The sequence below is a fragment of the Pleurodeles waltl genome, chromosome 6, assembly GCF_031143425.1.
Source record: "Pleurodeles waltl isolate 20211129_DDA chromosome 6, aPleWal1.hap1.20221129, whole genome shotgun sequence".
Classification (NCBI taxonomy): Eukaryota; Metazoa; Chordata; class Amphibia; order Caudata; family Salamandridae; genus Pleurodeles; species Pleurodeles waltl.
This window is the reverse complement of record NC_090445.1, coordinates 85,003,582-85,016,938: the sequence shown is the minus strand read 5'-3', so window position 1 is coordinate 85,016,938 and position 13,357 is coordinate 85,003,582. Positions and strand designations below refer to the sequence as shown.

The following is a 13,357-nucleotide window of genomic DNA, read 5'->3' as shown; positions in this document are numbered from 1 at the left end:
TACCTAAGCACCACTACCTAGCCGAATCACCAATCTACCATAACCACTTCCACCCTAATGACCACCACCCTCCCCACTAGCATCACCATACCCTACCCACCACCACCCTACCCTAACATCCACAATCACCATCCTAACCACCACCAGCTTAACTACCCTAGCCAGAACCATACCGCTATCACTCTCACCACCACCCAACCTTACCACGACCATAGCCACACCACTCCATTTCATGTTGCTCTCACCCGTATGCTTCTCCCTCACCCCAATCTGTATTCTGCTTCCACTTATATGCTTCTTCCCCATTGCTTTCTCGCCATTAAGCTTCCCTTATACCTCGTTACACTCGCTCTTGCCCATATGCTTACGTCCTCCCCTCTCCCCATATTGCTGCCTCTTGCCCGTGTTGTGTACTTCTCCCACCTCCCTCCAAGCTGCTGCGACTCCGCCCTCCTTGATGCTTCCCCCACCCGCTCCCTGTGTTGCTTCTACCATCTTTCTCCATTGCTCACTCACCCATTTTCGTTAAATTTACCAATCCACAACTAGAGCAGCGGCATCATACCACCTTTTTTTTATTTGTTTTCCTTTTTAGCCATGCTGCACAGCATCACTAACCATTGGCAAATCCAAATAGGTCCCAAAGTTGAAACCTCTTTGCCAATGCCTGTTTTGCATTTTTTTCCACACTAGACTGTTTTTGTTAGGACTCCGGTGCAAGTCATACCAGCTTTACTGCCACCATGATTAGCGCCACAAATATTATCATTACAACCTCCTTTACTGGTACTACCACCACCTCCACCGACACCATCATTAGCGCCACCATGGCGACCACACAAAAAGAAGCCTAATGAGGTCCTCCCACCTCATCTACTCAATGACAGTCAAGCAAAGCCACTTCAAGACCAATATGATTGCAGAACCCAGTTCTCCAAGAGGGAGAAAAGAGGGAGAAAGGTAGAGCAAATCAAACTAAGATATGAAAAGGGATGGAAAGGCCAGAAAGAAACCACACTATCTCACATCTGATCTCTTTCCAAGCACACTCTGCTCTGCTCCCCAAACATATCTCACTCTCTCAAAACCCACTACAAAGTCTTTATAGGACTGTTAATATTGGGGCATGCAAAATACAGATATACAAGAAGGGAAGGAGCCATGTAAGTGTTTTTATTTGTGGGGGCGGGAGTAATAATAATTCCATAAATTTACCTTTCACCTTTGCTCCTCCTCTTCCGGCTTCTAAAAAGAAAAAAACAAATTTATGTCAGTAAAAGAAGTTAAACAAAGGAGAAGGGGCAGTGTAAGTGGTGGAAGGGTTACAAATGGAAAGCCCAAGGGACCAAGAGGTGATTCTTAGAGAGGTTGAATGGGAACAAAGGTTGCATTCCCCTCTCACTGCTAGGGACTGTCTATAACAGTGCTTAATTTGTAAATAAAAACATGCTGGCGCCAAAAGCTCTCCTCTTAAACACCCGGCTGCTGCAATTAAATGTGCAAACACGGAATACTGAGGCAGCGTAATCCTGAAGCCATCTCGGACGTCTTCAATCCATTTACAGCCAGTCCCTGCCCCTTCAGCTCATTCTTGCAGCTTTCTGCTTTCTCCCAGTGTGATGGTTTTTCGTTTTTCTCTTCCTCTGGCCTTCCCATATGTGTCTTTTGCTCGCAGTAAATGCTTGAGGCAGAAAAATAAGTGGCAGCCATCAAAAATAAGTGCCGGTGCCCCGCACCAGAAACAACAACCACAAATTAAGCACTGGTCTATAGCAAGACAATAGTTGAAGTGACACGAAGGCTGAACTCCACTCTCATCCTGAAAGGTGATCTCAACAGAGGCCTAAACGGGGACTGAATGTGAACTCCTCCATCTCTCGTAGTTGTGATCTGTAAAGAGGCCTAGGACTGACTGGGCACAGAGTCTGAACTTCACTCTGCCTCCAAGAGGTGAATAGTAGAGAGGCCTCGGATTAACAGAGCACCGAGGATGAACTCCACTCTTCCTCAATGGGTAACCGTGGTGGAAAATTACTCTGCTTCCTCGATGTGTCCCTTAGAGAGTCCTAGGATGACTAGCCACAGATACTGAACTCCAAGCTGGGCCTGATTTAGAATTCGGTGGATGGATTACTCCATCACAACGTTGACAGATATCCTGTTCGGGGAAATTTAAATCCCATTATATCCTATGGGATTTATATTTCGGCAAGTGGGCTATCCATCACCCAAGAAATATAAATCAGGCCCTCTGTCTCTTAGAGGTGACATCTTGAAAGGTGTAGGAATGAATGGGCTCAGAAGTCAAACTCCAATCTGTCTTGTAGCAGTGACCCCCTGACTAGCCTAGGAATGAATAGACACAGAGGCTGAACTACACTCGGCCTCTTAGATATGACCCTTAGAGAAGACTAGGCATTATTTGGCACATAGGATGAGCTCCCCTACCAGAAAGGCCTAAAAATGATTCTTGAGGTGGCCCTTAGAGAGGCCTAGGGATGAATGGACACAGAGACACAATTTCAACCTGATTTGTTGCAGTGACCCCTGATAGGCACAGAGGTTTAACTACATCCACTCTGACTTCTGGAGATGGCCCCTAGAAAGGATGAGGAAAGACTGGGCACAGAGGTTGAACTCCACCCTGTCTGCCTTAGATATTGCCCCTAGAGAGACCTGGGAACAACCTGGTGCAGAGGTTGGACTTTATTGTGCCTCTTAAAGGTAAGGCGGAGGCTATTCCCCTCTTACCTTCATAACACTTCTTCGTGCAGAAGTAGGTAACGACGACGGCGAAAAGTACAGCGAGAATACCAAAAAAATAAATCCATCCACAGCTCACCCTTGGGCAGCTGCGATCTGTGAAGTGAAAAAAAAACATTTTACAACACATTAGTAATCACTTTTACACCCCAAAGAGCACAAAACATGATATCTGGGCTCAGAATTACTCTTGGCTGATAGGTTGAGGCCAGGGGAATACTGGGTTTGTGGCTGAGGAAATCATCTAAATGGACATGACTGGGTTTCGGACCATCCTACGCAGGTGAGCAATGCACTAGCCCTCCATCGTGGTTCACCACCACCAATATTTGATTCATCCACTATACCCAGAGTGCATCTAGAGGCAAGTCAGCAAATGAGTAGGGAGAACCGAGCCAATGGTCAGGCTTGCCCCCAAGAACCATAGCATAAGCCGAACCATCAATGCTTTGGCATGAAAATCGTACAACAAACGATATGTAAACATAAGATGGAAACTATTCAAAATTAAAAAAAGTATGTCTTTCTAACATTCAGAAGTGTGGAACTTTAGTACACTAGATTGTATCGCTGCATTCAGTAGCCTTTATTAGACATGATAGTTTCTGTTCTTAATAATGTATTGATTATAGAGTAAAAGGCAACGCAAAAACATTTACAAGAACAAGAAAAATCAAAACCGGTGATAAAATAACTAGGCAAGCAATAAATCAGTGATATAAGAAAAATAATATATAGATTACGTATGTAAACCTATATGAATTACAAAGTGCTAACTACAGTGTATAGGTTGAAAGTTTTAATATGAAGAGTTTTTTTCACTGACAACTTTGCCACCATTTGATGAATTTGCACAAATAACAGTCCGACAACTTTGGCTCCTTTATGGAAACTTTTGTGCCGACCAGTCAAGAGAGGGGCAAGAAAAAGATTGAGGTCCCAAAAACGTGACTTCACATGTTAATTCTCATAGGAAATGTTGCTTTCTTATACGGAAAAAATTAAATTACACCAAATTTGCCAAAATGTTTACTCAGAAAGCATGCTTTTTAAGATTTGGCGTAAATCTGTTCCCCGTTTTTGCGAAATTAGTGTTTAAGTAGGGGCTCACGTTGGGTATGAAGGGGTTAATGCTCAGAAAAAGTTTGGTATATCTGAAGGGTTTGTCCTGGGGTAACACAACATTTTAAAAATACAGCTGTCTGACTGGTCAATGGAGTTTTTTTTTCCTATCGATAGTACAGTACCAAATGATCTGAAGAAATGCTGAGGCCACCATTACAGGAATGGGGTACTCTGTGCAGAGTCCTGAATTGTTATCGAAAAGGTCCATAAGAGGGCAGGGCAGGCACAACCTGACCCCAAGAGCCATGTATTTAACCCCTTTAGTTAAATAAAAAAATATTATTTTGGGACACCGGGATCGTGGTAGCAGAGGTGCCCACAGCAGTACATCATGTGGTACCATGGTACCAAAAAGCATGGTTTTTAAAAAATACAAGAGTCCTGCAGGCACCTGCCATTGTGCAGGCCATAAGTCCTGCACAACTGGGGCCGGCAGTCTGCAGTGGGTTTTGCAGAGGGCCGTTCAATCCCTGGACCTTTTGCTCTGACCCATTCCACAGCCCCATCACCTTGGGAGGTACTTGTAGGAAGCTGGCTCTGTATATACTATACCAAAGTAAGGTATAGTGTGCACAGAGTCCAGTGGATCTCCAGAGGCTAAAGTAGATAATACTAATGCTCTCTTTTGTGGTAGTGTGGTTGAGCAGAGGGTAGTGCAAAGCATTTGTTGTACACACACAGTCAAGAAATGTGGCACAAACTCAATGACTAACTCCAGGCCAATATTTATGTATCAAAAAATATACTTTGTTACTATATTTCTAGAACCAAAAGAATCTTAGTTGAAGGTAAGTACAGTTTCAAGAGTGTATCAATTTCAAATATCACATGCACTTTGTTTGTAAATCAGAGTTAAAACGGTTTTCAGATAAGTAATACTTTTCAATTTCAAAAGTTGACACAGTGCAATTTTCATTGAAAGCAATGCAGTCCTAGGGGAGGAAAAGTATCAACACAACAACACCTCGACTTAAGAACCCAGGCTTCAGGGTTAGGGTGTCCACAGGGCAAAGCTTAGGAAGGGTGCACCACCAGCCACACAGGGCCAGGTGGGTGCAGAGGTCAAAGTTGGTGTTGGGCGGCAAATGTAATCCTATGGAGATTGGGGGCACTCAGAAAGAAACAGCTAGCAGGTAAGTATCCGCAAACTTCAGGGCACAGACCTGGAGGGTTTAGATTAGCAATGGGGGGCCACAGGTCAGCACTAAACACACACCCTCAGAGGCACAGTGTCGGCCGGGTGTAGGGTGCAAACACAGCATTGGGCACCCAATGCTTTTTAATGGGGTGACCCTGGGGGTCTCAAAGAGGCTGCAGGCTTGGTCCACGGAGTTGGCTGATGCAGACCAATAGCTGGACAGATAAGTCAAGAGCCCAGTGAACCTTGCTGGTCCGTCGGTTGGGTTCCCCATGGCCAGGGGGCTGCGGCTGCAGGAGTACCTTTAGGCATCAGAAAAACTTCACCGGAGCCAGTCGCGGTCAGGGGTGTCCTCTGGATTTAGGCTGCAGGTGTCATGTGGGTCAGAAGGGGTAAACCCAGGATGGACTCGGGGTCAGAATCGCCTGGGGACTCTCTCCGGTCCGGTGGGCCACCTGGGCATGGGCCGTGGGCGTTGGTTGCAGAGTGGGCAGGACTCGCGGATCTGAGGCGGTTCTGGAGTCCTTCTTGGAGGTTTCTTTGAGGACAGGGCCGTTGTCCTCGGTAGATCTAGGCCCTTGGGTAGGCAGGCAGTCCTCTGGGGCTTTGGCGATGTTGCTGGTCCTGCAGGATGCATCGCCTTTTTGTAGCTTTTTGAAGCTGCAGGCAGGCCCGTTGGGCTTGGGCCAAGTCAATTGTTTGTCTGTGATGCGTTTACTCTTTCATTTGAGTTTCAGTTGTTTCAAGTGTTGGTGTGTAAATCAACAGATAAGTAGCAAGTTGGTCCAACTTCCTCCTCCTATTAGTACTCATAAGTGCTTGTTATATAACCTGGTAAGAAGACCAAAAATAAATTCCACACCTGAAATTGCATTGACAATAAACGTATTCAAACTGACTAGCCATTGTACGGTCACAAGGGGCTTACAATTATACATTTGTACTGAACTCAATGTTCTCTTCTCTCAGTCAAAGTGACTGTTTTGCAGATCTCAGAAAATGAAACTCACTGAATCTCATCCTTGGAGAAAGACATCCTCTGGCAGACACCCCCCTAAATTAAAGTAGGGGATCAACCTCATACTCTGCATGCACCAGGCAAATCACAGATCTAAAGGAAACAGACATAAGAAGCCCAGAGGGACACCTTGTACAACATGGAGCTAGAACGGAAGAATCCAAGAAGGCACTCCCTGATGAATAATAGATGTTTCTGTGAATTAATTTCCAGAGCAGGCATTGGGTCGACTGTTCACTATAACTAGGCCACTCCAGAGTTCTCTAAAAGCCGTAATGTGGTTTACATCTAGCTTTAAATTTTGTTTTGTGTTTGTAGTTCCCTTACCTTATCATTATGTAAAACAAAACTGACATACAGACACTCAGACTGCTGCCACGGCACCTTACAAGGGAGTATAGAAAACATCTGACAACCAGTAGCGTTGGAAGAATGCTATGGGCCCTGGTGCAAGCAATGAAAATGGCCTCTTTGACTGCTGTTGGGGTCGTAAAATACAGCAATTAGCAAGGTCCAATGGGCCCCTCTTTGCTCAGGGACCCGGTGCACTGCAACTGCAGCACCAATGGTAGTTACACCCCTGGTAACAACCGAGCAAAGATAAAGAAAAGAAATGTGTGTTTGGATTACTCTCATAGACTTGCAACGAGGTTACCAAGACTAAAACTGGAAGTCAAGATTTAAGTAAAAACATGTAAAACTAAGAAGCACCACAACACTATGTTGAGTGCAGAGTGATATGCAAAGTCTCCAAACGCAAACAAGCTTAAGGCATCTACTGGGTGGAGCCACCCTCACTCTCCAGTTCCCTATGTTAGTGAGATACCCTTAGGGATTCTGAGTGCTTTTGATTTGCTTCCCTTTAACTAGCTAGGCTAACACTACCAAAAAACAGTGTTTTTTATGTGAAAGGAATGACAGAGTTTACAATAACTTAGAGGCAGGAGGTCATCCTGTTGGGGGGTGAAAAATAGGATGACTGGGCAGGTAAACCTGCATGGGCCAATGAAGACTGGTAGTTTGCACCTTTTATGAATTGTGCAAAAAAAGAACAGATGATGGACGGAATGCAAAACAATGCAAACGTTCACCCCAAGTCACAAAGATCTGGGTTTAATCCATAGTTTTTTTGCTCACCATGCCACCCCAGTTTGGACCCAGCCATATGCAACTCAGTCTTGACCCTGTTCCTCATGGGAACAGTCTAGCCCAAACTGCCAAGCCAGGTCCTCCCTGGACCAGAAACAAGCATCCTAGGACCGGTTTCAGGTTATCACCCTTCATCATCTAGGCTAGCTTGAATACAGTGGCGCAGTGAGCACAGGACCCATGTCTGGGCATACCCTCCTCACTTTGGGCGACAAATGCAAAAAAGAACAGATGATGGACGGAATGCTGAACAATGCAAACATTTACTCCCAGTTACAAAGATCTGGATTTAACCCATCGTTTTTTTTTTGCTCACCTCACCACCCCAGTTTGGACCCTGCCATATGCAAATCAGTCTTGACCCTGTTCCTCATGGGAACAGTCCAGCCCGAACTGCCAAGCCAGGTCCTCCCTGGACGGGAAACAAGCATTTTTCACATGGCTGGGTCCAAACTGGAATGGCATGGCAAGCAAAAAAACTGATGGATTAAACCCAGATCTGTGACTGGGGGTGAATGTTTGATTTGCTCTGCATTTCGTCCATCATCTGTTGTTTTTGCTTTTGTCGCACAAGTGGGAAGGGTATGCCCAGACATGGTCCAGTGCTTGCTATGCCACCACATTCAAGTTAGCCTGGCTGATGAAGGGTGAAACCCTGAAACTGGCTCCATGATGATTTTTTCTGGTCCAGGGAGGACCTGGCCTGGCAGTTCGGGCTGGACTGTTCCCATGGGGAACAGGGTCAAGACTGATTTGCATATGGCTGGGTTCAAACTGGAATGGCATAGCAAGCAAAAAAACTGATGGATTAAACCCAGATCTGTGACTGGGGGTGAATGTTTGATTTGCTCTGCATTCTGTCCATCATCTGTTGTTTTTGCTTTTGTAGGAATTGATGGCCCTAGGACACCTTTCGCTTAAACTCATCCTGTAGGAACTACAGTCAGATGCTTCACAATGCCATGAATGAAATGCTCTCATTGGTGCAGCATCGATAAACTGAAACACGGGAAAGGTAGTGAGATCCCAGTGTGGAGGTGTGAATGTACCACTTAACCTCTTTGACTACCTAATTTGATAAACTGATGACTGCTCAAGAGCTGGGCCATCAAACGGGGCCATCGTCAGGGCTATCTTTAAAGGCCTGTGCACCACAAACCATTCTGAGCAATCAGGGGACTCATTCATTGCTCACTGCTTGTAGGCAGAGCAGAGGTATCCTTGCTCACCAAGGACCTATTAGTCATTACAAAGTCCTCTAACTATTGATTCTTACGAGGCTTGGAAGGAGAGAAACAGTCAGGAAGGCATACAAAAGACCTGACGGCCAAGGGCAGATACGAGTGTCCATCCCATATGATTTCTGTTCCCCATAATGAGAGCATACAAGAGGCTTGGAGGTGCAGAGGTTAAGTGCAGGATTGCCGAACCTTCTGCGGTGTTCACTTCAGAAACAAGTAACAGATTAACAGAGTCCCTGTGCTGAGTGAAAAAGAAGGCTGAGCAAATGCAGTTGAAGGCCTGGCTCTGCCCACAGGGGGCTACACACTGCTAGACTGACCTGGGACTAGATTGTGGCCATAGTAACAGTAACTGCCTTTGGCTCAAAATAATTCAAGCACTCCAAATAGCAATGTTTTGTCTTCCTCAGTGTGACAATTACACCTAGATATAGGTTCCATGCTTACTGTGCCACAGGACTTAAACTGCACCCATTTGAAGAGGCCCACATGGTTCAATCCAGTGGGGTTACTGAAGTTCCTGTTCAGAGGAGCATGTTAATAATAGTGGCACAAAGTATTATTTTATGTCCTGCATGCACCCCCATGCGCAACCCCCACTGTAAACCAATCCCATTGGTCGGCTGTGCAGTCAGATAGGATTCATGAGCGAGCCATGTATATTAAAGTCTTCCATGTCACACTTGAGAAGAGCGAGAAGCTGTGAAAGGGAAACCTTCGGCCTCCCGAAGTACGTCAAATCACTACAATCAAGGAGGTTTAGACTTCTTTGCTGTGATACCTCTATTCTAAAAGATCATTAGTAGGATCCTGGCATGCCTTAGATATTTTTGTAGGATCCTCACCCACTGGTACCACCTGTGGCATGCTCCATCATCGGATCCTCAGCCACTGCACTCACACTGGAGTGGGTGGGCTTGACGCAGTTTATTAGCAGAGCACTTAACTAAAAATGAGGGATTTAAGTAGGAATTAAAATTGACTTCTGGATCCCCTCCTGATTTCATTTGAGATCCTTTGGCACGGCTAAAAGCAAAGTGACGTGTCTGGGTATAATGATCCGAAACATCGATGGGTCGACATGTTTCAGCCTTGTATGTGCCTCTAAAGGTCAGCAGGCTTTCTTCAGGACCCTTTATCCCTACAATCTGTTGTTTGGTGTTACCAAAATATATCAATTTCTAGGTGATGTGGTCTCTTCACACATGCAAGTACAAAGCATGCATGCAAATACAGACTGTTGCAATCTTTTCTTTTATATTATCTAGGAATTTAGAAAAGAAGATATAATTTATAACTTCATTGGGGGTATATTCTCTTGCCCCTTTTAAAATGTCACATCATGCTTTGTGCATGCGTCAAGGCATGCACACATGTGAGATCACCCCACTTTCATGATGGCAGATCGTCACAGTGCATTTTAGCAAGATATAAAAACATTTTAAAAGGCACACACAATAAGAAAAAGCAAGAAACATGATAAACAGTGACTACATGCACAAACAAGTTGCATATAAAGGTCTGTCCTGTCACCTACATATAGCATGGACTATTTAGGCTCCCTAAGGCAACGGGGGAAGGCAGTCCCTGTAGTCACACACTAAGGCAAAATATATGATGTAGTGTCTATTAAGAATTCCTGGGTTTGAGTACTGTCTGTGTGAGCCCCATTTAAAAATATGCCCCCGAGACTTACTTCATCAAGGGATGTGGTCCTGCCGTCTGACCTACTTGGCCTTGCACGCTGCTAGCTCCCATTGAGAACTGCTTTTAAATAGAGGTGATCCAGAGTGCGTTATGCGACGCATTTGCTACGTGTGTGCTGGTGTTTCTTTAAGGAGTTTGGGAGAAGTAGTCCTGCACCGTGATATCGAAAATTAAGATCTGAGTCAATCTTTGATTAGATATAAGTTGTGCAATATTAACTTTCAAACACCCAAAGTGCATTCAAATATTGAGATGTTTTCCCAATACTTCTTCTGCTGCTATGAGCTCGCATCCGTATGTGTAGGGGCGTGTTCATTTCGAAGGCAGTCGGGAAATGGAGTCCAGGGTTTGTGGCAGTCTTGATCATGAGCCGTAAGTGAGGATTCCTCCTCCCATTGGCTTTACCAGGTACATCCTGTTATTTGAATAGTACCCAAAGGAGAGTTCTGTTAATGCTCCGATGTTAAGTTGTGGCTCCTACCTAGACGGAGCATTAATAAAGTCATAAACACAAGGGGCTACATGTACATAGCATTTTGCACATCGCAAACAGCGAATCAGGCTGTTTGCGACGTGCAAAATGCACTTTTGCATGTTCAAACCCATTTTTGCGATTCGGTAAACTATTTACCGAATCGCAAAAAGGGATTGCGAGTCCCAATTAGGAAGGGGTGTTCCCTTCCTAACTGCGAGTCGCAGTCCCATGTATGATTGTTTTGTGACTGCGAATGCGGTCGCAAAACAATCGCAGTTAGCACCAGTGTCACACTGGTGCTAACCCATTCGGAAACGGGAAGGGGTCCCATGCCTTCGTGAATGGCAGTAAAAACATTTTTTCAGAGCAGCCAGTGGTCCTAAGGACCACTGCCTGCTTTGAAAAAATGAAACGAAAACGCTTCATTTTTTGTTCCTTTAAGGAAAACGGGCTGCTTTAAAAAAAAAAAAAAACTGCTTTATTTAAAAGCAGTCACAGACATGGTGATGCTGTCTCCAGCAGGCCACCATCCCTGTGAGGTCGGCCATTCTCAAGGGGGTCGCAAATTGCGACCTACCTCATGAGTATTCATGAGGTAGGGCATTTGCGACCCCCTTTCGAATCGCAAACAATGTCATTGACACTGTTCAACATATGGGTGTGACCTCCTCGGCTCAGCAAAGGTGTCTTGAGGCCCTCCCCCTCGGTGACGAGGGGAAGCGTCACCCATTGACTTTGACCTGGGCGCTTCAGGTTTAAGCCCTGAAGCGCCCAGGACGAGTGTCAATCAGTTACACCTCGTCACAGAATGGGATGGGGTCAGAAGTCTCACTGACCCCATCCCACTCTGTGACGAAGTTGGGACTGCTGCATTCCCTCATTGGCTGACCTAAGGTCAGCCAGAGAGGGAAGGCAGATGTCCCAACCCTCCTGGAATCTCCGAGCTGAAGGTAACTGTGTGTGCGTGTATTTTAAATGAATGTTTGGTGTGTGCGTGTATGTTTGAATGTTGATGAGTGTTGTGAATGGATGTGCGTGTGTGTGTGAATGAATGAATGTGAGTGTGTTTCCCGCCCGACCCCCCCCTCCTAAAATTACCGGCCACCACTGTCTCAAGGTACTCATGGATGCATTGTCAAGATTTGGTGTTAAAAAAGAAAATGCATATTCAAACAATAGTGGGGGTAGGGAGGTTGTTATGACGCAGTGCAGTAGATTCAAATTATCTCACACAACTGTCTATGTCAGATTTGTATAGTTAAAGGTGGGATAATAATATTACAGTATGTTCCAACATGGACGTTTGCCGTTCAACCCTTGTTTATGTGTGGATAGTTTATAAATTCACTTTTGCTCTTTCTCAAAAATAATTTTCTCAATATATGTGTTAGAAATGAGGTTTCTAGTTATTAGAGTATGCACTTTGGTCAAGCAGGAACCACAACTCTAGTCAGGATAAGCTAGATACACACTTAGATATAACCTGTACTCATCCTCTCGTAGCTTGACATAGAGCAGCCAGGCGTATCTAAAGAGGCAATGCGTAAACTATTTGTGCAACACGCATGCAAGAACACAATAAAAACACCACAAAAAGATTCCACACAGGTTTAGAAAAATAGACAATAACTTTATAAATAAATAAATAAATAATTCAAGACCAAAATGACAAAAATCTAATAAGTAGAAGTTAAGGTATACATTTTCAAAGAATAAAAGAATTCTAGAGCTTACAAGCAAATAGCACTTTTAGGGGTTACTTTAGGTCATGCTGGACCAGGACAAAGTCAAAATTGTGCCGACTTCGATGGAGCAAAGGCCAGCTACAGAACACATGCAGGCCCCAGTGAACAAAGTACCTTTCTTGGCCGCAATGTGAGATGCGTGGTGAGATGCATTAATTGGGTCCTCGCAGGGATGGCGATGCGTCGATCTCTCCCATGCAGTGATGGTAATGTGTCAGTTCTGGAGAGAAGCGCTGGGGCCGTTATGCGTTGGTTCCAAAGTGCGATGCGCCGCGTTTCTCCATGCAGTTGAGTGATGCGCCGATTTCTGTAGAATGCTGCGACGGTGATGCACGGTTCCAATGAGTCAGGCTCTCAAGGCAAAAAGTTGGTTTCCGAGAGTGAAGCGCCGATTCTACCCCTGTAAATGGGTCGATGTGCTGGTTCTGCTACGTGCAGGCAGGGTATATCACTTTACAAGGGACTCACAAGTAAATTAAATATGCCAATTGTGTATACACCAATATTACCAAGTTTAGGGGAGAAGCACATGCACATTAGCACTGATCAGCAGTGGTAAGGTGCTCAAAGTCCTAAGCCAACAAAAACAAATTCAGCAAAAAGTGGAGGGTAAAAGGCAAAAAGTTTGTGGGGTGATCCTGCAAAAGGGGCCATTTCCAGCACTGTCTATTCTACGCTGTTACTTGTTCCAAAACTACCCAGTTAAGGTCTTTTACAGAGCATGGAAGATATGCACAATAAGGCAATACTATCTCAAACTAGATTGCTGGGACAGAGAATGGTCTCAAGCAAGGCTCAGGTGAGCTTGCACCACTACGTTGAAATCATCATAAGCCAGATGTAGTTTTGGACCCTTGCCTCAGCACACGTGACATTGCCCTAGAGCAACATTTACAACAATGACTGAGACCCAGAGAAGCGCTCTTGTGGTCTAGAGGGGAAACAGTGTCTTTGCAGAGTGTGACTACTGTAAGCTCAACGGGACTCAGAGGGCTG

General features: G+C 45.0%; 1 protein-coding gene and 1 long non-coding RNA gene across 5 annotated transcripts in view; one reads left to right on the top strand and one right to left on the bottom strand.

Moving 5' to 3' along the window:
- The window catches only part of LOC138299253 (erythroid membrane-associated protein-like), a 347,615-nt gene that overhangs the window by 40,788 nt on the left and 293,470 nt on the right, over positions 1-13,357 (bottom strand). For all 4 annotated transcript variants that reach the window (XM_069237389.1, XM_069237387.1, XM_069237386.1 and 1 more), the window contains 2 exons: positions 2,752-2,859; positions 1,216-1,245 (listed from right to left, as the gene is read on the bottom strand). In XM_069237389.1, the coding sequence (XP_069093490.1) occupies positions 1,216-1,245; positions 2,752-2,859 (138 nt within the window). The remainder of the gene's footprint in view (positions 1-1,215; positions 1,246-2,751; positions 2,860-13,357) is intronic.
- The window catches only part of LOC138299255 (uncharacterized), a 223,612-nt gene that overhangs the window by 172,155 nt on the left and 38,100 nt on the right, over positions 1-13,357 (top strand). The window lies entirely within an intron of this gene.